The sequence below is a fragment of the Microtus oregoni genome, unplaced genomic scaffold (genome assembly GCF_018167655.1).
Source record: "Microtus oregoni isolate MIOR12 unplaced genomic scaffold, Mior012 000134F_ref0000037, whole genome shotgun sequence".
Lineage (NCBI taxonomy): Eukaryota > Metazoa > Chordata > Mammalia > Rodentia > Cricetidae > Microtus > Microtus oregoni.
The window spans coordinates 1,127,518-1,150,622 of NW_024544778.1; the positions used below are offsets into that span (position 1 = coordinate 1,127,518).

General features: G+C 50.5%; 2 protein-coding genes across 2 annotated transcripts; both read right to left on the reverse strand.

The window, feature by feature from the left end:
* Nucleotides 1-12,715, reverse strand: LOC121444645 (secreted and transmembrane protein 1b-like). Its single transcript, XM_041646539.1, has 5 exons — nucleotides 12,609-12,715; nucleotides 4,517-4,672; nucleotides 3,945-4,256; nucleotides 3,078-3,349; nucleotides 1-252 (listed from the first exon to the last, which is right to left on the reverse strand). Exons 2-5 carry the CDS (start codon nucleotides 4,608-4,610, stop codon nucleotides 172-174), a joined length of 759 nt encoding a protein of 252 aa, XP_041502473.1. The 5' UTR covers nucleotides 4,611-4,672; nucleotides 12,609-12,715; the 3' UTR covers nucleotides 1-171.
* A 6,110-nt stretch (nucleotides 12,716-18,825) lies between these two features.
* Nucleotides 18,826-22,241, reverse strand: LOC121444598 (secreted and transmembrane protein 1A-like). The gene is made up of 4 exons (XM_041646458.1): nucleotides 22,113-22,241; nucleotides 21,196-21,492; nucleotides 19,241-19,294; nucleotides 18,826-18,989 (listed from the first exon to the last, which is right to left on the reverse strand). The coding sequence occupies exons 1-4, from the start codon at nucleotides 22,201-22,203 to the stop codon at nucleotides 18,826-18,828; spliced, it is 606 nt and encodes a 201-aa protein (XP_041502392.1). The 5' UTR covers nucleotides 22,204-22,241.
* Nucleotides 22,242-23,105: the final 864 nt, after the last annotated feature.

The window sequence follows — 23,105 nt, forward strand, 5'->3', positions numbered from 1 at the left end:
TCGAGGCCAGCCTGGTCTACAGAGTGAGTTCCAGGACAGCCAGGGATACACAGAGAAACCCTCTCTCAAAAAACAAAACAAAACAACAACAAGAATTGTGGACTAGGCAGTAAGAGCACTTGTTTCTCTCGCAAAGGACTTGGTTTCAGTTCCTGGCACGTGTGTGGTGGTTCAAACCATTTGTAGCTCCGGTTTCAGGGGATCCAACACTCTCTTCTCACCTCCGCGAGCACCAGGCAGCCAAATTATCTTCTAGAAAGAGGAGGAGAGAGATTTCCACTTTTTACCCATCCAAATGAGACTCTACACAAGCAGCACGAGATGAAACCAAACAATTTCTCTTAACTATTATAAAAGGAACGCTTCTTCCAGGGAGTGACTTTATAATAATTCACCCTTTTGGCTCTCTCTAGCTCTATCTATCCTACAGAATATATTATTAAAATTTTTATATCCAGCTCTGGAGAGATGGCTCACTGGGTAAGGGTGCTTGCCACCAAGTCTGATAACTCGAGTTTGCTTCTTCCACATGGTTGACAGAACTGGTTCCTAGAAGCTGTCATCTGACTTCCCCATACACACTCCCAAGCAGAAAATAATAAACTGATTTTAAAACTTTAAAAAAATTTATTTATTATATATACAGCATTCTGCCTGATTGTCCGCCTGCAGGCCAGAAGGGGGCACCAGATCTCATTATAGATGGTTGTGAGCCACCATGTGGGTGCTGGGAATTGAACTCAGGATATCTGGGAGATCAACCAGTGCTCTTAACCACTGAACCATCTCTCCATCCCTTAAAAAGAACTTTTATATCCATTTTGGATATACTCTTCATTCTTTGAGAAAAGAGATGGGTATCTAGCCCTGATCCCACAGGCACAGGTACATGGGGGAAGGGCCTGTTGGAGGAAGGCCAAAAGCCACGGAGAAAGGAGATCACAGGACTAGAGAGGGGCGGGTCACGTGGTCACAGCATGAGGACGGTAGGTATGGAGCCCTCTGGCTGGAGTGAGGGGCAAAGACACAGAAGGGAGCCAGGGTGACTAGGCATGGCAGGACTAGCATTCTGTCTCAAGCAGAGAAAACCTGGACAGACAGAAGCCATGAGGGAGCAAAGAAAAGCCAAGGGCTCCTATCCAGTTTCCCTCCTAGGCTTCTCGTGGCTGCTGAATGGGGGTGCCTGGGTTCTTAGTTCCTCTCCTCTGAACTACGGTTCAGAGCTGGCATCTGCTATGACTTCCTTTAAAGCAGTAGCACTCTGGATTGGTTTAGGTTTCGGGACCCCCAGATGTATGGGTCCCATGCTTGTGCCCAATGTGACCCAGGGCACCAGAGGAGCTGGTGGGCTGGCTTGGCTTGAATTGGCCCAAACCCAGCATCATAATGACATGGATCTTAATTTAGACTATTAGGTACACATCCCTGTGCACCTGGGTTCAGGGCCACCAACTCACAGCTGCTATGGGCCTGCTCTGGGCCAGGTCAAGGACATCAGGGAATGTCCTCCACCTCAGCCTTCATCTTTAGGACTCAGTGTATAGCACTAAACAAGTGTTATGTGTTTTTTAAAAAATATTTATTGTGTGTGTGTGTTTGTGTGTGTGCGCACGTGCACCTAAGGGAAGGGCATGCTTGTGTACCATGTGCATGCAGGAACCTGTGGAGGCCAGAGAAGGCATTGCACCCCTGGAACTGGAGTTGCAGATGGGTGTGAGCTGCCACATGGGTGCTGGGAACCAAACTGAGGTCTTCTCCAAGAAGAGAAAGTGCCCTTAATCCCTGACCCATCTTTCCAGACCTGTTTTGTGGGTTTTCATGTTTCTCACTATCAAGTGTATTTCCTAGAAGGCCTACAGCTTTATATAATCATTGATTTACCATATTTCCTTAACAGTTTGTATCATGAAGGCTTTTCTGAAGCATGAGTTATATAAATGATAAAATTATTCAAGTAGGCATTGCAATAAAGATAAATGGGCCCAGAGGAACAGCAGGCGAGGGTGGGGATAAGCAGGGAGGTTCGTGGGGGAATTTAGGAGCCTGGCTGTCCTCCCCAGAAGAGCAATGTCCACCAGCAGGTATTTCCCCCTTTATCAGCTCATTGTCCCTGAGGACTTCCTGCAGACAGGCCCACTCCACCCCCTTGTGGTAGGGGTATAATAATGCACCATTCTGGACCTCTAATCCTCTGCGAAGACCCTGGAACCTGACAGCAGGGTCCTGGGAACTTGCTGTTGTGTGAGTTAGCAGACAGATCTATGTGCCCGGGGAAAAGCTGGCTCAGCACCCGCACCCCTCAGCTGGCACTGGAGGCCATAGGGAAGTGGGGGGGGGGCGTTCAGCAGAAGGGAAGGAACCCGGGCCCCTTTTTAAAAGGCAGAGGGGATGAATCCTGAGAGCCAAGGGCTATGCAGCTTGGAATTCCCCCACCATTGGAAAAGTTGAAGTGCAGAGTTAGGCACTAATGACCACAGGAAAGTCTGTTACTGTGAGTGCCAGAGAGAGGCCCGGACCACTGCTTAGCAGGCCCTTCCCTAGTGAGCCAGTGTCGCTCTTTCTACAGAGGACATGGATGGGATCCTGTGTACAGAAAGGAGGGGGAAAGAGTGGGAGGGAGGGAGGGAGGGAGAGAGGGAGGGAGGGAAGGAGGTGCCTGAGAGCCTGGTTTGGGTCTTTGTGAGGTACAGAGGCACTGGCACAACCATGTACATAACCCACAGCTTACACAAATAAGCAGGTAGACTACACACACTTGAGATACTCTGAAACACTTTGATGTCTCCCAAATCCCAATAGAGTTATGTTTTGAGTACAGGAGGGGCTCAGTCAACTTCTAGGGCATCCTGAATCAAAAAAAAAAATCACAACTCTGTTCTCATTAAAAAATTTCCCTGGAGTCCTGGGAGGAACCTGAAGAGTACAGACCCCATTCTGTTCTCAGGGTGTTCCAGGGTCGAGGTGAGAGCCTGGAGACAGAAGATTTCCTGTGAGCCTGTCCAAATATAGATTGTCAGCCCTAGCCAGTAGAGGTCCTTGTAGTCTGCTGTCTGGAACTAATAAGGCCCCTTGAGTACCTTTTGCTGCAGGACGTGGAAGACCTTGGGCAGTGTCCGGTGGGGACCGTGAGGACCGCCAGGAAACCCATGACTCAGACCAGGCCCTGGCCCTTCATATCTGTGGTACTTCAGGGAATGGGAGCGCTTGCAGCAGACACACACACTGACTCCTATTATGCTGATAACGATGATGATGATGACAATGATGGCAATGACCCAGTTGCTTCCTGAAGGTGGGGGCTCAGCATTGACTTGCAAGCTCTCTGGCTCCTGGTCGGTGGTGTCTAGGTCTGGAGCAGGGAAGTCAATGAGAATTGGCTGGCATAATTCACCCCCTCCAGCCCTACTCAGTTCCCCCTTGTTCCCCTCCCACCCCTCAACACTCCCATCATGATCTCCTATATGGGTAGGAAACGGTTGTGGAGGAGGCTAGAAGGGGCCTCTGGGTTGGGCTCCAGAAATAACAGCTATGTGGCCTAAGGGGAAAAGGTGTGAAGGTCTTGTGCCTTTGGAATTGGAGAATGTGAAGAGTTTCCCGCCTTTAGAGCCTTCCTGGTCTCGGGGTTCTACCAGAGACAAATGATCAGGTTTGGGGACTTCAGCCCTGGTGTACCTCCAGGTCAGAGAGAGAGAATTCTGATGTCACCCCCAATCTCCTATGGGCTCAGGGGACTATGGTGGATTGAACTGGTTTGAAGGACTAGAGGGAGCGGAGCCCGGAGGGACTAGGTAGGGAGGTAGGGGTGAGGAGGGCGGTAGGTTTAGACACATAGAGTCCTCGTTTGTGTGTGGAAGCAGATGAAATTCAGAGCTCAATTGTGAGGGGCTCCTCCCTGCTCCTTCCCTCCCCCTCCCCACCAACTCACTTCCTCGCCTAAAGCTCACCAGTAACATTCAGGGTCAAGATTTCATCTTCTCTCTGGAGTCCATGCAGCCTCCACAGGTACTCCCCTGCGTGGGTGTCCTGGGCATTTGCGATCACCAGCTGGGCATGACCTCCTTGAATATGGAGGTGAAATGAATCTTTAAAGTAGCTTCCTGGAGGCTTTTGGTCAAAGATGGTCGTGTTATTTCCATTGGCAGTCAGCTTAATGGTGACGTCTCTGAAGGTGTTGGAGATGTTACAAGCCATCAGCACGCTGCTGCCTCTGGGAGCAGACACTTCCAGTGGTTCCGTGCATACTGGGTTGTCCCACTCTGTGGAGAGAGCACAGTCTTTACTTTGCAGCCCAGGCATGGTCTTTGATACCAATGCCCCTGCAGTGATCCCAGGACTATTGGTGCTTCAGGGTCAGCTATTCTCAGGGATACATGGCTCACCCTTCTATAGTAGCCCAGCTTCCACCAAATTGGGACTACAAAGCCAAGGTCACTATCTGGTCCTGACCTTGGTCTGACCCTCCTACTATGTCTGGCCCCGAGGCCCTGCACTTAGGTGAAGTAAAACCCAGACTTACTTTGATTATAGGCATTCAGAGAGGCAGTCAGGAGAAGGAGGGTCCAGAGAATTCTGGGAAATGAGCCAGTGGATGTTACAGGGTAGGCCGCCATGGCTCATTCATAGGATGGGCCTCAGGAGACAACTGTTCTGGTCAGTGGTTTTTGGACAGTACCTAGAGGAAGGAAAAAGAAGGGGTCAGAAGTCCCCAAAGCTGATGCAGAGGCTCATGAAAACAGCACCAGCCTCAGAAGGGCTATACAGCCCAGGGTCCTTGAGCTCCTCCTGTCTACTCCTCCCCAGATTCCTGAACCTGGGCAGGGGTCCCAGCCACCAGCACTGTTCTTACATTTGGTAAAGAGTGCGGGACTGACCGAGGTAGAGCAATGGGCAGATAGATGAAGCCAGGAATGAGGCACATTGAGCTGGCTGTTTGGCACACTTCCTGCTTAGAGCTGCAAAGTTAACCAGGCAAACAGCTTGGGTTGTACTTTGTACAGAAACAGTTTTGTCATTGACTTGACCTGTGCACTGTCTACAGTGTACTAAGTGGCCTCTGTTCAGAGCCTAGTGCCTGCAATTCTCACGTCCCGCCCGCCTGTCCCTTCTTTCACTTGCTCAATCACCCTCACTGAGCACCAGGTATAGGATGAGGTCCGTGTAATCCAGCAATGACTGCAACGTGCCACAGAGGCCAAGAATCTGGTAATTGTTCAGCCCACTAGGCTGCATGTTTCCTCTGTCCCAGTCTGGTGCTGAAGTCCTGAAGAAGGAGGGCCTAACACTGGTGAAGGAATTCTTCAGGGGAGATGCAGCCTCCAGTGAGGGTGAGGGCAAGCAGGCCGAGGTCCAAGCTTCTTTCTTCCATTCCTCTTATCTGGGCTGCCATCAGAAGGTGCGGCCCACATTTAGGGTGGGTCTTCTGGCTTCAAATAATCTGATGAAGAAAATCCCACACAGAAGTTCCCAGAAGCTTGCGTTTTAGTTGATCACTGATGTAGTCAAGTTGACAATCAAGATTAGCCACCACAGTAGCTCATGCCAGAATAGGGGAGACCTTGGCCGTCTTTCAATCAAGCAGCCTGCCCAGTGCCTTTTCTTGCTTTAACCCTGGACTCTGCCTACCTGCCCTCATATTAACTTTGTACTATACACTTCTAAAGCACAGGTGAGCTTTATATTTCTTCTGTTTACCCTAGGACAGGCTGATTGCTGCTTTTAGTAGGTGGGCAAATCTCCTAGACCTCAAAGTCAACCCAACCGACCCTGTCTTATGGTAGAGGAAGCTCCAGATCCCTGGACAAGTAAGCTGCATCTCGCACCATCCTTCAGTCTCAATGCTTAGTTTCCAGCGCGGGATAGAGACTCCTCGTACACATCCTCCTCACCAGTGCAGCCACCGTGGGATGTGTAGATCCTCTTCTGAGGGTTCCTGGGATGCTGACTGGCAGTAAAGGAAGGAGAAAGTTCCACAGAACATTGACAGTTCCTGTTAGGGAACTTGCCTTCCAGAGAGCTTCTGAGACACAGCATGACCTGACTCCTACTTGTAGTTTACTGCTTCCGTTGCAGAATATGTAACACCCTGTTTCCTGACTGCTTCGACCACCACAAACATGTACACGTGTATAGAAATACATGTATATACATGCACGCATATACATGTACACAAATATTATGTTGGAGGAGGATGAGACAGCAGAGATGAATCTCTAATGACCCTGATGATATCATCTGTTTCCCACAGGCCTGGTACATGTTATGTACACAGTAGTAGTCCAACAAATGTATCTGGACCCACTGAGGTGTAGGAGGGGTAAGGATCCTGCCCAACCTTCCCTGACAGACACAGAGGACAGCTTTACTCTTTGTGACATCAGCCAGCAGCCCTTCAGAAAGGTTTGGTCAGTGCCCCATGGGAAGCCTGGTCCATATTCCTGGGCTGGAGCTAGGCTGGTCAAAGGTCAGTCTTGGTCCACATCTGGACCCAGGTGATATGGAAAGCTAGGAACCTCAGTCAACAGTGTCGAATGGCTACTGAGTCACAACTGTAGGACAGGGACACCCACAGAAAGTGAAAGCCAGAAGCTGGACTCTTGCCTCGAGGCTATGGGAGCTTAGGTCCAACAGTTCTGGGAGGCTGTGCTCTTTAGCTTTGGAGACTCAGCTCTCTGGGGAGGCAGGAGGCTCTCAGCGGAGGCACCAGGTGTGATAGGAACTTTCAGTTTCCCTGTTGGCTCTTCCTAAGAGCTAGTCTACAATACCTCACACCCCATGTGCTAATCACCCCACAGGCATTTCCTCACTGTTAGAGCCTACCTTGCTGTCACCCCCTCCCTTCAGAATCAGACATTTATGAAGTCCCCTCCAGCATGTCACTGTGTATGAAATGCCACAAGACATTCATACCAGAAGGCATCTTGGCTCTGAGGATACCACCATCCTCATGGTGGCCTCCATAGGAAGCTGGAATCTTTGGTTCACAAGAATGGCACCCAGGTTCCAGGCTTCTCCCATTGCCCAGAGCCAAGGGCATCCTCCAGCCTCAGGGCCCTGATCATTTCAAACTTCTTTTCATGCCCACCATGAGGTCATCACAGTAGGAGCCCCAGATGGCTCTGTAATCCAGCTTGGGGATTCTATGGTCACACCTCTGTTTTACTCTCAGGTACCTGTGTTTGGGGAGGTGCTGTGGCTTTTGCTATGGTCCCTGTGGCACTGGTCAGGCACCATAGACAGTCAGGTGACTAACGAAAACCACAGTGTAATGACAGACCTCACAGTAAACCAAGATCCCTCTGCAGAAGGACTGAAGGCCTAGGGGCCAACTTCTTGTTTCTGGCCTAGCTGAAGCTGGGCAGGCTGCCCTGGTCTTGAGAAGATCTTTGGTTTGCACTATGATGAACACAGTGCCATGTGGTCTGAGGTTGGCCATCAGAGAAAAGGGCAAGCCTAGATCTGCCCCTCAAGATACCTCTCAGTTCCCAAGTGAGAATCTTCTGTTGTTCCTGGAACTGGAAGCCGATCTTCTCCTTTTTTCTGGGAGTCTCACTTTGCCTCTCCTAGGTACGCAGTTAGAAATGGACTCAAAATCAATGCTTTGGGATAATGCTCCTGTACACTGTAAAGTCTGTCACTCTTATTAGTTTTATAAATCGCTGATTGGCCAGTAGCCAGGCAGGAACTATAGGCGGGGTGACCAGAGTAAGAGAATTCTGGGATGAGGTAAGGCAGAGAGACAGCCATCTTCTGGACACAGAGGAAGTAAGAAGAGAATGCCTCACTGAGAAAAAGTACCAAGCTATGTAGCTAAACATTGATAAGAATTATGAGTTAACTGGAGTTGTAAGAGCTGGTTAATAATAAGCCTTAGCTAATAGGCCAAACAGTTTATAATTAATATAAGCCTCTGAGTTTCTTTGGGACTGAATGGCTGTGGGACCGGGTGGGACAGAAACTTCTGTCTACAGTCAAGAGGGTAGGAAAAACATTCCAGATATATTTTCAAATAAAAATGTTAAAATAATTGGCTGTGGCAGCACACACTTTTAATTCCAGTAACCCGGACAAAGAGGCAGGCAGAAGCACACAGAACTTTGTGAGTTCAAAGCCAGTTTCATTTACATAATAAGGTCGGGGCCAGCCAGGGTTATACAGGGAGACCCTGCCTTGAAAAAAAAAAAAAATTAGAGACTGGAGAGATGGCATTGGCTGCTCTTCCAGAGGTCCTAAGTTCAATTCCCAGCACCCACATGGTGACTCACAATGTCTGAAACTCCAGCTCCAGGGGATTTGACACCCTCGTACCAACACACATAAAATCAAATAAGTTATTTTTTAAAAAATAAGCAATGAACATGCTTAAGGTCTGAGCATAAATGAGCTAAAGTATGTCCTTATTCAATCTCCCTGACATTTTCTGGCACTCAAACAAACAAGGCTATTGCCTTCCACTTACAATCACGGTACCCTACCTCCTTGAACCTGTGACTCGAGACTTATTTTATCGATTACAAGCCTGGCTAGCATCCTCAGACACACCGTTGCACTGTCACTTGAGTGTTTAAAAAGATTTGTTTATTTATTTGCTTTTTGGTATATGAGTGTTTTTGCCAGCAGGTATGAGCACCACACACGTGCCTGGTGCCCTCAGAGGTCAGATGAGGGTATCAGATCCCCTGGACAGTTGTGAGCAGCCATGTGGGTACTGGGAACTGAAGCGGGGTCTTCTGAAAAGGCAGCCAGTACTCTTAACCGCTGACCTATTGCTCCAGCCTCATCATTTAAATGTCTTAGTAACCCTTTGAAGGCAATAACTTCAAAACACACCAAAAAAATCCTATATATGATTTTTAAAAAGTTTTTAAATTTATTTATTTATTTTTTTCGAGACAGGGTTTCTCTGTGTAGCTTTGGAACCTGTCCTGGAACTTGCTCTGTACACTGGGCTGGCCATCAACAACATGACTATTTCAAATACAAAGAAGAGACTCATACCCACACTCTTTGTTGTAAGTCTTACTCTTTCCCTGAGTTCCTTTCATTCTCTTAATCCGTCCTCAAATCAGTCTACGTTAAATAACATACTGTAAGGCCTGGTGAGCTGGCTCAGCAGGTAAAGGCAGTTTCCCTAAAACTATGGCCACTGGGGGATGTAACCCCGGAAGCCTTGTAAAGGCACAAGGAAGAAACAGACGCCACAGAGTTGTCCTCTGACTCCCTCCTTTGTGCACACAAACATAGCCACATCCACACTCACACACACCCCTACACACACACACACTCCTACACTCACACACACCCCTACACACACACACTCCCTACACTCACACACACCCCTACACTCACACACCCCCCTACACCCCTACACTCACACACACCCCTACACTCACACACATCCCTACACACATACACCCCTACACACACATCCCTACACACTCCCTACACTCACACACACCCCTACACACTCCCTACACTCACATACCCTCCTACACCCCTACACTCACACACACCCCTACACACACATCCCTACACTCACACACACCCCTACACACACACCCCTACACACACACACCTACACACACACACCCCTACACTCACACACACCCCTACACACACACACACCCCTACACCCCTACACTCACACACACCCCTACACACACATCCCTACACTCACACACACCCCTACACACACATCCCTACACTCACACACACCCCTACACACACACACACCCCTACACACACACCTACACACACACCCCTACACACACACACCCCTACACTCACACACACCCCTACACACACACCGCTACACACACACCCCTACACTCACACACACCCCTACACACACACACCGCTACACACACACACACCCCTACACTCACACACACCCCTACACACACACACACCCCTACACACACACACCGCTACACACACACCCCTACACACACACCCCTACACACACACACCCCTACACTCACACACACCCCTACACACACATCCCTACACTCACACACACCCCTACACACACACACCCCTACACACACACCTACACACACACCCCTACACACACACCCCTACACTCACACACACCCCTACACACACACCCCTACACTCACACACACCCCTACACACACACCCCTACACTCACACACACCCCTACACACACACACCCCTACACACACACCCCTACACACCCCCTACACTCACACACACCCCTACACACACACACACCCCTACACTCACACACACCCCTACACTCACACCCCTACACACACACCCCTACACACACACACCCCTACACTCACACATACCCCTACACACTCCCTACACTCACACACACCCCTACATACTCCTTACACTCACACACACCCCTACACACACACCCCTACACACACACCCCTACACTCACACACACCCCTACACTCACACACCCCCCTACACTCACACACCCCTACACACACACCCCTACACTCACACACACCCCTACACACACACCCCTACACACACACCCCTACACACACACCCCTACACTCACACACACCCCTACACACACACCCCTACACACACATCCCTACACTCACACACACCCCTACACTCACACACACCCCTACACCCCTACACTCACACACACCCCTATGCACACAATATTTCTAAAGGTTAAGCACTGTTTTTGTTTTTTTTAAAGATCTATTTATCTCTTACACAGTGTTCTGCCTGCATCTCATTACTGATGGCTGTGAGCCACCATGTGGTAGCTGGGAATTGAACCCAGGACTTTTGGAAGAACAGGCAGTGCTCTTAACCACTGAGCCATCACTCCAGACCTCCCCCTCCCCCCACACACAAATTTTTAATGTCTTTTCCCAGGTGTGGTTGCATCTGCCTTTAATCTCAGCACTCTGGAAGCAGAGGCCCCAGAAATAAGGAAAAGAAAGGGCTACCTGCTCAACAGGTACAGCCAGGCACTTCCTGCCAAGTCTGATTGAGTTTGAGCCTTGCGACCCACATAGTGGAAGGAGAGAAACTAAAAGTTTGACTCTCCAGAGCCAATATGGCTCCTATTTTCCTCCAGAGTCCTAACTGCTCCAAGCCGCCACCTCCTGCCATGAGGGTTCTCAGCCTCCTTCCAGCAGACTCGAGTAGTGGGCCACCCTGGTGAGGGTGAGAGCAGCCAGAGAGAGAAGCAGGTATTGTGCCCCTCTCTGGCCTCTGTCTTGTCTGTGGTCCCAGTGCCCAGCCACCTCCTTACCTAGGACAGCAAGACAACCAGAAGCAGGATGAGCCTCCTTTGCAGCTGTCTCCTTTACACTCCGGTTCCTGCTCATCTCTGCGCGTAGACACAGCAGCTACGCATGGGGCATCCCTAAATCTAAACTCCTCATGGCTGGAGAAACGAAGATGGAAGTCACTGACCAGCCATTGCTTTTAATGTACTGTGGCCCAGGGTTTCAGAATAACGCTCACTTCTTGGGAATCCCATTATTCCTCAAGCAACAAAGACTTCTGTGCAACACCCTACACAATCAGAACAGAGACAGCGACCAAGCAGGCCACACTGTGACCAGGACTTTTTAATCATGTACACCCTTCCTCTTTCTCTCTCTAAGCCTGAAGCTCATGTTAGTTCCTTAAAGATGGGCTGACAGGCTTCAATGCTCTCCTTGCCCAAGGACTGTATTGGTTAAGTTCCTCTCCTGTGTTTTTATCTGCTTTCTAAGGGATGAGCAGCAGAAACCGCACGTTGGAACCCCTAAAATCTGTTTCAGGACTCAGGTTATACAGACAATACCCAGTGTCACTTTTATGACACCCTCCTCCCAATGCCTTTGTAATTACTGCCTCACTGAGTCCCCTGATGATCTGTCACCCTGACCCGTGTCTGGTGGATGTGAGTGCTGAGCTGCAGAGCGGTCAGGAGCAGATTTGTTGTGACATTTCACCGGCGGACCCCACCCACAGATTTGACCCCCTCTGCAACCTGTCTCATACAGCACAGAGGCTTCCAGCTCAGAGTCGGGCTGGGAGTTACGTGCACGGAGCTTCAAGAATTCCGGAGTAGAAGGAAAGTCACAAGAAGAACCTTCAAGCCCACAACCAGAAGTCAGCTTCTACTTACATTACGATGGGAACAAAAAAATCAGGATTCACAGTGTCCCTGACCAAACGTGGCATAGATTCCCAGTTCTGAGTGGCCAGCCTTAGAAGTCCACAAATACCAACCACCGCGGCCCCGTGTGCACCAAGCCCCTCTTCTGGAGACCTGGGCAACTGCACGCCCCTGGCTTCCCATATACATAGTCAGATGACAAGGAAGAGTGAGGTTGCCATTCTCCTCTTCCCATTCAGTACCGAAGAACCCAGCTGCTGCCTATGCCCTTCCTGGAGCTCAGAGTGAGACACTGCTCCAGGCAGCATCCAAAGCCCAGGTCTACTCTGCTCCCGGCGGCGGCTGCAGCATCCAAGGCACCTGGGCAGTAAGCACCTCAGCCCCGCCTTTACTCTGGACAGATCCTCGAGGCAAGAGGCAGCCTCAGGGACACCCTGCCTGATGGTTTCATTCTCACAGAGCCCCAAACCCTCTGAGCGCCAGGGTTCCCTTTAGTCCTCACCTGCATACTTGGCTCTTGTCTGAACTCTGCAACTGCCACTGGTGAAGTCATCCAGCTCAGATGTCGCTGAGGCCCAGATAAGGCAGGCCAAGTACCGCCCATGGGACTGGCCTTACCGCGAAAGAAAACAAGAAGTTCTGGAAAGCAGTGTGACTTTCAGGAAGTACCAAGTCAACACAACAATCAAGTCCTGTGTTAATTAGCCACTGCAGCAGGAAAGCGGGAGGAGGGTCCAGGTTCTTTCTAGAAGGGTCCCGACTGGGCCAAAGTTTGATTCAAGGCTCTGGGGCTGCTCCTTTAGGAAAACTGGGTGTATTTGTTTCCTTGCATGGGACAATACGGGCATGACCACTCTGGGCAAGCACACAGGGAAAGGCAGTAACTTCAGGATTGAGCTAAGGAAGGCAGGAGCCTAGTGCCCCACACTGAACACAATCCATGGATTCCATACTCACGGTACCCCTAGTGCCTACCTATGCTGCAGAGAGGGTCAAATAGCCGCGATCTTATTATTCCCTCCTGGCAGGGCTTTGGGTGACAGATTAGACGTAGGGGTCCTTGGTCTGGTGGGACTAGAACGCCCTGTGGTAAGGGAGAGTCTGGAAGGGCAGCTCAGGTTTCCACTGTCTCACCCCATTAAAATGCCTTTCTGCGAAAATGAAACTAGTCCATGTGTTTTGAAACTACACGGCCAGGTCAAGACATTCCAAGTCTTCCCCGGCGACTTAGTGTCAATGTCCACAGACGATGTGTGCCTGGCCTTCTGGAGATCATGCCTGCAGAAAACCATCTTGATCAGGCACGTCTCCTCAGGGGTGCATATGCGTCTCACAGGTAGACACAGCTGCTTGTGTTCCGCCTAGCTCCACTAGGAGACGCCCTCTGCATGTCCCCTGGTCACAGCCTCCTCTCCCAAGGGCTCTGTCATCTGCTGACTTGCATCCATGGGGTTTCCAGAGACTTAAGTTCCGAGGTCAAGCTCCATTTCTTCGGCAGGATCTGCTAAGAATTCAGGAGTAGTAGGTGTTTCTCTCCTGTGATTCTATTTTAAATTAAGATTCTATTTTAAATTAAGTGTGCGCACGCCTTGCACACGTGTGTGTGTGTGCGCGCGCGCACGCGTGTGCGACAGAGGACAACTTCAAGTATCTTACCTTAAGCACCCTTTGCATTTTTGAAATGGGGTCTCTCACTGGCCTGGGTTTCACCGTTAGATTGGCTGGCCAGTGGCTCCAGGGATCCTCCTGTCTGTACCTCCTCAGTGCTGGGATCACAACTGTGCACGTCATAATCAGCTTTTAATTTTTTTACATGGGTTCTGGGGATCACTGGGTCCTCATGTTTGTAAAGCAATCCCTTTAGCAACCGAGACATCTCTCCAGTCCTTGCCTTTGTCTTTCATGTTTCTTGGGGTTGCGTGCGTGACCCCATGGTCACACTCAGGATCTTCTGTAGATATGGCTCATGTCTCTGTGTGTTCTCTTCTTGGGACGCTGAGTTCTACAGGTGTCTCCGTATCCAGGTGGTCAATGGCGTGGGTTACTCATGAACCTGTTTGTACTGGCTTGAGCCATCAGTGATGGGGTAGGGGAAGCAGAGTGAGGAGAGCGTTAGCAGAGTCTTAGGGGCTGGAGCAGCAGGAAAGATGGGGACACAGGGTAGAGGGAGGGATCTGAATGCAGCTGAGGTCTCTGCTATCCGGAGTTTGGTCTTTGAGGTCTGACTATGTCCTTACATCTGTACCATCATCTGAACTAAAAGACTAGCCTGGCTGAAGAAGACCTGGTTCTGGCCCTGAAGAAGCGACCCCAGGCTGTGACTGCCCCAGGAGCAGAGCAGAGGCAATTGGTCAGGACCAATGGGTAGCCAGGAGACCCAAGAGTGGCCCTTCTCCTAGGAAGAGAGTGACAGGCTTGTGTTCAGACCCAAGGTCAAAGACCCTGCTGGCTCTGACCTCCCAGAACAGCAGAAGCATGTACTATCCCCGAATCTCATGTAATGCTAATGACAGAGTCAGTGAGTGTCACTGTGCACGGAGATCTCATGTGCACATGCATAGTCAATGCGTGTGCATCATCATACACATTCCTGCCTGAGTTGCAGACTTACTCCCTGTGCTGGCGGTGAGTTTGAGGTCCCGTGACATGGACCGCAGGACAGTGTAGGTACAGATGAGTTTCTTGGGACTAGCTTCCTACTCTACGAGGACAAACCTGTTTGGACCAGGCAGCATCTGTCGAGGTGGCCTTCGAAGGACCCTATAGGAATTCTGTGTCTTTGGCTTTGAAGACAGAGAGAACCAGAGCAGAAAAGCACCGAGGGACTGGCTCCCACTCAGTGCCCAGAAGAGAAAATCGGGGAGACAGAAGCCACAGCAAAGTGAGCACAATTGAAGCTCCCGACTAGGTTTTGTTCTAGGGTTCCTGTAGCTGCAGGGGGAAGAGGAACTTCATGGACTTTGAAGTTTCCCTCCTCGGCAGAGGCTCAGAACTGACTTTTGATGAATCTTGTTGCATCAGCATACTTCACTGGGTTAGAAAACACATGCCAGCTCTTGCTTCAGAAGCCAGGGCACACAGGGCCTCATGCTGTCGCCCAGTGTGAGAGGGGAACAGGGGAGCTTGATTGCATTTAGGATCACCATGGAATCACACCTCTCTGGATGCGTCAGGCAGTGTTTCCAGAAAAGTTTAACGGAGGAGGATGTGGGTGGCTCCACCCCATGGGCTGGGATTGGAATTCCAGGTTGGCCAGAAAAGAGAGAGCAAGCCGGGTACCAGCATTCGGTTTTTCTGCTTCCTGTCTGTGAACACAATACTTCGAGCTGCTTCATACATCGGCCACCAGGTCTTCCCTGCTGTGACGTTCACACCTCTGCCACCAGGCCTTCCCCAGTGTGATGTTCACACCTCTGCCACCAGGCCTTCCCCACTGTGATGTTCACACTTCTGCCACCAGGTCTCCCTGCTATGATGTTCACACTTCTGCCACCAGGCCTTCTATGCTGTGATGTTCACACCTCTGCCAACAGGCCTTCCCCACTGTGACGTTCACACCTCTGCCACCAGGCCTTCCCTACTGTGACATTCACACTTCTGCCACCAGGCCTTCCCCAGTGTGATGTTCACACCTCTGCCACCAGGCCTTCTACACTGTGACATTCACCCCTCTACCACCAGGCCTTCTACGCTGTGATGTTCACACCTCTGTCACCAGGCCTTCTACGCTGTGACATTCACACCTCTGCTACCAGACCTTCCCAGCTGTGATGTTCACACCTCTGCCACCAGGCCTTCCCCGCTGTGATGTTCACACTTCTGCCACCAGGCCTTCCCCGCTGTGATGTTCACACTTCTGCCACCAGGCCTTCCCCGCTGTGATGTTCACACCTCTGCCACCAGGCCTTCTATGCTGTGACATTCACACCTCTGCCACCAGGCCTTCCCCGCTGTGATGTTCACACTTCTGCCACCAGGCCTTCCCTGCTATGATGTTCACACTTCTGCCACCAGGCCTTCCCCGCTATGATGTTCACACTTCTGCCACCAGGCCTTCCCTGCTACCACAGACGGTATCCTCAAACTGAGCCCACATCAACCTTTCTTTCCCAGGCTGCTTGTGTTGGGTATTTTGGTCCAACAACAAGAGAAGTAACTAACACATGGCCCCAAACAAAGAACAGCATTGAAGTGCTGTATTTCACCTTAGTTTGATCTGGGAAGCTCAGGTCCTCCTGCAGCCACAGAGATACCATGGGGCTGGCTTTGGAGGCTACAAGCAGCAGGAGCATCTCTGGCCTCTGCTTTCATTCAGGCCCCAGTGTGTGAGGTTTCTTGTAGACTTTTATGCTTTTGATAGCTGTATTTCCCAGCTGACCGGCTGGTCTCTTTATTAGTTTATTATTTATCTGAAGATTACATCCAGGTGATTGTCTAAAGGGTGGCATATCTTGTGGTCAATGAAGGGGTTCAGCAAGTAAAAGCATTTGCCCAGTGACCTGAGTTCAATCCTAGAACCTATGAAGAAACCGGATGTGGTGGCGTGTAATCCCAGCACTCTCAGGGTAGGGTAGGCGGTGGAGGTCGGAGACTTGTCTGGATGCTTGTGGGCAAGTTAGGCTAGAAAATACAGCCCAGCAGAAGTATCAAGAGAGATACTGCCTCAGGACGAGGTGAAAAGCAGGAGCTGACGCCCTTCACACACACGTCCTGGCATGCCCATACCCATGTTCATACGCAACAACAATGATAATAAAATAATAATAAAGCATGGAGTTTCTATAAAAAAATTCCCTTTTTAATGTATGTTTAAGGAAAACCAGGATTGTAACCGAGACAAATGCCAGAAAAGGACAGTGGGGCATGAATAGGAATCAGGGAGTTGGGTTGGGGCTGGGGAGTTCCAGGGTTGGCCACCTTCCCTAGGAGAGCAATACCTGCCAGAAAGAACCTACACCCTTCTTCCATAGTCCCCTATTCCTGAGGGCACCCTACCTTCCAGGGGCAGGAGTGGGGGATAGTTTATCTCAGACTTCTAATCTTCCTATTTCGGCCCCCAAACTTGATATTTGAGATTCCCAGATCGGTTACTATTGTGAGTCAGAAAGCAGGTGTGTGGCCCCCTCCTACTTGAAGCAAATCTTGGTGCAGCCTAGGCTTGCACTGGAGATCTTTGGGTAGTGGACAGACATTGACCTCAGGGGCCCAGCAGAAGAAAAGGAGCCCAGGCCTTTGTAAGAGGAAGAGAGTGTGGATGCTGAGGGTCAAGAGCTGTGCAGCTTGGAAATTCTCACTTTTGCAAAGAGTTGAGGAGCTGATCAGATGATTGAAGACCGTAGTCCAGAAGCTGAATGTAGTGATATTTTGTTTGTGTTTTAACAAATAAAGCTTGCCTGAAGATCAGAGTGCAGAGCTAAGCCACTAGAGGCCAGGGAGTGGTGGCACACACCGTTAATCCCAGGACTTGGGAGACAGAGGCCTACGGATCTCTGTTAGTTCAAGGCCACTGTGGGCTTCACCAAATTGATCCAGTCTCAAAAAGAAACGAAGCCAGGTGGTGGTGGCTCACACCTTTAATCCCAGCACCAGGGAGATGGAGACGGGAAGGGATATGGCTGGGCAGAGAGAGGGGAATATAGGTGGGAGGAGACAGGAGCTCAGATGCCGTCTGTGGGTTTATTCTGAGAATGCAGTATAAGGCTTCATAGAGACGGATGCAGTCCGAGGTTTTGATTACCCCTTTGGTCTGGGCATTGGTAGAGGTAAGAACTCCCTAGTGGCTGGCTGCTCTGCTTCTCTGATCTTTCAGCTTTAACCCAGGATCTGAGTCCAGGTTTTTATTATTAATACTAATTAGAATTTGTGCCACAGCTGTCTTCTTGTTCATGTGAATGAGAGATGCCCAGATGTTCTCCAGCTTCCAAGGCCCTTCCTCAGTGAGTCACTCTCCCCTCCTCTACATAGAACGAAGGGTTCCACCCTTGGGAAAGTTCTGTGCCCAGCAAACATGAACAGTCTTCTGCTCTGCCAAGCATGTGATAACGGCTCCGTGGTGTTTGGGTTCCAGAGAGTCGTAGCAGCTGCCAAGGGCTAAGAACATGACATGCCCATCCTGGTGGCCTCTCTCTGGAATCAGCTCCGCCAGCAGCTCCTTCAGCTTCCGCTGGCCCACAGACTTAGAACCTCCTTGTATAGACAGGGAGAGATGAAAGGAGAGGGGGAGGGTGAGCCCCTGCGCTCAGACCTGGGTCCAGGGAAGCACAGGCGTGCACAGGTGGTCCATCGTCTCAGACACGGTGATACCACCTAAGCTGGGAACACCCACCTTGTTCTCACACTTCTCCTCCCAGCAGAACCTGGGTCTAAGCCCACAGTGAACTTACTTCCAGGGTGCCAAAAGTCTGAAACACCCTGGATCAGAAACCACAGGTTCCCAAGAGTCCCGAGAGGATCCTGAGGATTATAGACTGCATGCTGCTCCCCAAGCTGTCCAAGGGTCAGAATAGAGCCCCGAGAACAAATGATCCTTGCAAACCCAATTCAGGACTTATGTTCTTTGCTATTAGAAGACGGAAAAAGTCCTTGCAGTGGGACCTGGGGTCTTGGCCCTGTGTGACCTCCATGATCCCTCTGAACCCCTGTTGAAGCAGAACTCAGGGGACACCCCAAGGAGGTACGAAGTAAGGACCCAGAAAGACCCCACCCGTACCTCAGGTCAGTCACTGAAGTACATATCCACGGGGACTTCTTGAATGGTAGCGCCTGTAGCAGATTAGTGCGCCGATTCCTGTGAGTCCCAAGATCAGGATGACAGCGACCAGGACTCCCGCGAGGGTCTCAGGCCCGTCCTCTAGTGGAGCTCTCTTGGGCTGGATCAGTGCGTCTGAAGCGGGCAGGAGTAGTCAGGGGTGATGTTTGCCACACTGGTCCTTTACTATATCCTCCCTGGTTCACAGTCCCACGATGTCCATTGTTCACCACCCGCTGACCCCACACCCTCCTGGGCAGTGACATCTGGTGAGCAAGTTCAGGAGGGGCTAAGGGTGAAAGGTCCCAGGTGGCCAGCACTTGGCTCCACGGCATCAGGAGCAGCTGGGATGCTAAGAAGCCTGGGGACAGGGTTAGGACACCTACCTGAGGGGGGTGTGGATAGCCTCTTGTCTGTAGGCTCATCCTTGTTTGAAGGCTCTGCCAGAGACATACCATCAGGTTGGATGTTATGTGTTTGCACCCCCAATTCCAGCTGCAGTCCTGCAGGGCTGGCTGGTCCCAGGAGGGACCAAGCATCAGGCTCACCTTCAGGGGCTCAGGGATTATGACAGATCCAATTGGTATGGGCAGGGTAAGAGGGACATGGAGACTTCACAGAGAAGATGGAGTGGGCAGAGGGTTCCAGGTTGGGAGGAACTCATTCTAGGTGCAGTAAGGATGGGCATCACGGGGTATACCAATCTCTAGAGAGATACAGGGGTGACCAGAGGGATGTAGGTAGGACAGGGGTCCTCTGCAGTTACTTCCACCATGTGAATGAATCATGAAAGTTGCTAGGGTAGTATTCTAGCTAGCCTAACTGCCAACTTGACACAGACTAGAGCCTCCTGAGAAGGAAGTCTCAGCTGAGGAACTGCACGGATCGGATTGACTTGTGAGCATGTCTGTGGGGGATTATCTTGATTGTTAACTGATGTAGGAGGGTCCAATCTACTTTGGGCAGCATCATTCCCTGGGCAAGTGGTCCTGATGTATCTAAGAAAGCTAGCTAAGGTGGCACACACCTTTAATTCCTGCACTTAGGAGGCAGAGGTAGGCAGACCAGCCGGGGCTACACAGTGAGACCTGTTCAGAGAGAGAGAGAGATAGAGAGAGAGCGAGAGAGTGAGAGAGAGAATCAGAAAGGCAGAGATAAAGAGAGACAGACAGAATGGAGGGAAGAAAGAAGGAAAGGAGAAGGAAGAGGAAGGAAGGGTTAGACAGAAGCCCCGTGAATAGCATCTTTCTTTTCTTTTTTCTTTTCTTTCCTTTCTCTTTCTTTCTTTCTTTCTTTCTTCTCTGTCTCTCTTGAAGTTTAAACACTTACATTTTTATTATTGATACAATTGGGCATTGTTCATCAACAATAAAACCACATGCTTCTCTTTTAAAAAAAAAAACAAAAACGTTGCCCAAGTTGCTTAGTAACACTAGGTCCATATTGCTACAGAACATCAGTAGGACGGAATTGAGTAACATTGTTCTTTTGGACCAGTCTCTGCCGTGTCTTTCAGTCTCTAGAACACTCATTGTTATCTTATCACAAGCTTGGATAATTCCCTTGTATTAGTTTTCCCACATCTACTAAAGAAATCGAGACAAAGGCTTTGTCTGTTGCCATTCGGGGGTTATTTGTGGTGGAATTCCCAAATGGTGGCTCCTGGCTGCAGGCCTCCCTTTGACAGTCACACAGTGAACTGAAAAGCTAGAGGGTGTTTCTAAGAGGGTGACCCTCACGGTTAGGCTGATTATGATGCAATTTCCTCCATGGTTTCTGTCTCAAGTTCTTACCCTGACTTCCCTCAATAACAGACATTGCTCATAAGCTGAAATTAACCCTTTCCTCTCCCAAGTTACTTTTGGTCATGGATTTTTGTCATCACAACAGAATTAAGCTTGAACAGGAAGTGTGTGTGGGTCTTTGCTCTTTGGTTCTTGTTTTGAGACAAGGTCTGACCCTGAACTCATGATTCTCCTGCCTCACAGCCTCCTGAGTGCTGGGATCATATCATACTTGACTGAACTTTCTTTTTCTAAGGCACACAAAGTCCAGGGCAAGCTTCCGTGGTGGAAGACGCTGTGGGGAGGGGGACAGGGTCACTGTAGTGTGGGTACTCCTGGAACTGGGACCTCATTCTGTGGTCACCAAGGCTAAGCACATTCTCAGTCAAGGCTTAGATGGTCTTCTGCCCTGAACAATGGAGCTCCTTTCTACATCTCAGACAGATTAAGCTCTTTGCCTTCCTCTCTGCCCTCCTTCCTGTCCCCCAAATCACCACACTCTACATACTGGAGCCTTTATCCCCTCTTACCCCCTTACTCCACAGACCCCACCTCACCTGAAACATTCAGGGTGATGTTTTTGAAATCTCCCTGGCATCCGCGCAGGTACCACAAGTATACCCCTGTGTGGACATCCTGGGTGCGGCTGATCACGAGCTGTGCCTGGCCCCCTTGAACGTGGAGCTCCCACTCTTTCCAGCGGAAGTATCCTTGGGGCGTCTTATTGAAGATGATGTTGTTGTCTAGCCAGATGGTGACGTAAGTGAAGTTATTGGAGATGTTACAGCTCATCTCTGCGCGGCTGCCTCTAGGCACAGACAGTACGCCCTGGGTGCAGTTAGCAAGGTCCCAGCCTGTGTGGAGAAGATGATCACACATGGGCAAAGGCAGAGCTGCGGGACAGTTGCTGGCTGCTCTTGTAGGCCGTGGGCAGTGAACCAGGTGTGGAGACCTCCAAGAGACAGGATGGGATATCTCACACTGATTGAGTCAGAGATTGGCACACACGCACTGGCAGTGATTCCACGACCTCTCTGGGGATGTCAGATCTGGAGAGCTGTGTTGGAGGAACTCCATGGGCCCATTTTCTATACTCACTCCAATTGATTAAGGGTCCAGAGGGTGCCTAGGCTGTGGGACAAAGCTGGATGTATCCAGAGGAGGTTAAGCAGGTCCTCAGTTCTGTCCTGCCCCCGTTGCCTGGCCAGGACACCCTCTTTTCCTTGCAGCCTAGGTGTAGTTTTGGGCACCCCCTCAGTGTTCTAACATCAACTCCAAGTGTTGCTGGCTCTTTCTCTGTTGTTAGCCATCCTCACAGCTCACTCTTGTGTAACCCAGGGGCATCAACCCTCCCGTGAGTCTTTGATGCTGAGTCTCCTGGGCAGCAGACATCACTTGGCTCTGACCTCGGTCTGTCCTTCCCATTCTGTCTGCACCCTTGCAACCCTCCCTCTAGCAGAAGACCCAAACCTACTTTGATTCTGAGCGTTCAGTGAGGCAGCCAGGAGCAGAAGGCTGAACATACTGGGAGTGTGGACAGCGGACAATGATGGCCAGGTCTTCATGGGCAGGTGGTGGAATGGGAGGTCTCAGGAGACCCTTGTCATTTCCAGCTGTCTGGGAACAACACCTAGAAGGAAGAAAGCACAGAGGTCAGAGGCCCATTGAGGCTGCTGCACAGTATGGCGGGGGGGGGCTGTCCTAGCCTGGCCAGGGGTGCACAGCTCGGGGTCCCTGCCTGAATACCCGCGCTCCTGCAGGATTCTGAGCCACCACCATTCAGTGAGGTGTCATAGGCTGCGGAAAACACATGAAGCTAAGAGCAAGGAGCACCAGGCTGAATGATGGGCACTTCTGTAGAGATTCCCACGGAGCTAGCAACTGCCTGGATCTCACTGCTTGTGGGAAGGGAGCCAGGGCAGCGAGAACATTTTTTTTTATCCTATTTATTTATTTATTTAAGATTTCTGCCTCCTCCCCGCCGCCGCCTCCCATTTCCCTCCCCCTCCCCCGATCAAGTCCCCCTCCCTCATCAGCTCGAAGAGCAATCAGGGTTCCCTGACGTGTGGGAAATCCAAGGACCACCCACCTCCATCCAGGTCTAGTAAGGTGAGCATCCAAACTGTCTAGGCTCCCCCAAAGCCAGTACGTGCAGTAGGATCAAAAACCCATTGCCATTGTTCTTGAGTTCTCAGTAGTCCTCATTGTCCACTATGTTCAGCAAGTCCGTTTTTATCCCATGCTTTTTCAGACCCAGGCCAGCTGGCCTTAGTGGATTCCTGATAGAACAACCCCATTGTCTCAGTGTGTGGGTGCACCCCTCGCGGTCCTGAGTTCCTTGCTTGTGTTCTCTCTCCTCTGCTCCTGATTTGGACCTTGAGATTTCAGTCCGGTGCTCCAATGTGGGTCTCTGTCTCCTTTCATCACCTGATGAAGGTTAATATTCAGGAGGATGCGTATATGTTTG

Bases quoted from the DNA above. Each gene is read 5' to 3' on its own strand.
- LOC121444645 (XM_041646539.1), bottom strand. From the start codon at position 4,610: ATGGCGGCCTACCCTGTAACATCCACTGGCTCATTTCCCAGAATTCTC. The intron at 3,350-3,944 runs GTGAGCTTTAGG...TCCCTGCTCCAG, and splicing joins CTTGACCCTGAATGTTACTG to ACCTAGACACCACCGACCAG. The intron at 253-3,077 runs GTACTCAAGGGG...TCCTCTTTCTAG, and splicing joins TCCACGTCCTGCAGCAAAAG to AAGATAATTTGGCTGCCTGG.
- LOC121444598 (XM_041646458.1), bottom strand. From the start codon at position 22,203: ATGAAGACCTGGCCATCATTGTCCGCTGTCCACACTCCCAGTATGTTC. The intron at 19,295-21,195 runs GTGAGGTGGGGT...TGTCTCTGGCAG, and splicing joins CATCACCCTGAATGTTTCAG to AGCCTTCAAACAAGGATGAG. The intron at 18,990-19,240 runs GTAGGTGTCCTA...TGCCCGCTTCAG, and splicing joins GCTATCCACACCCCCCTCAG to ACGCACTGATCCAGCCCAAG.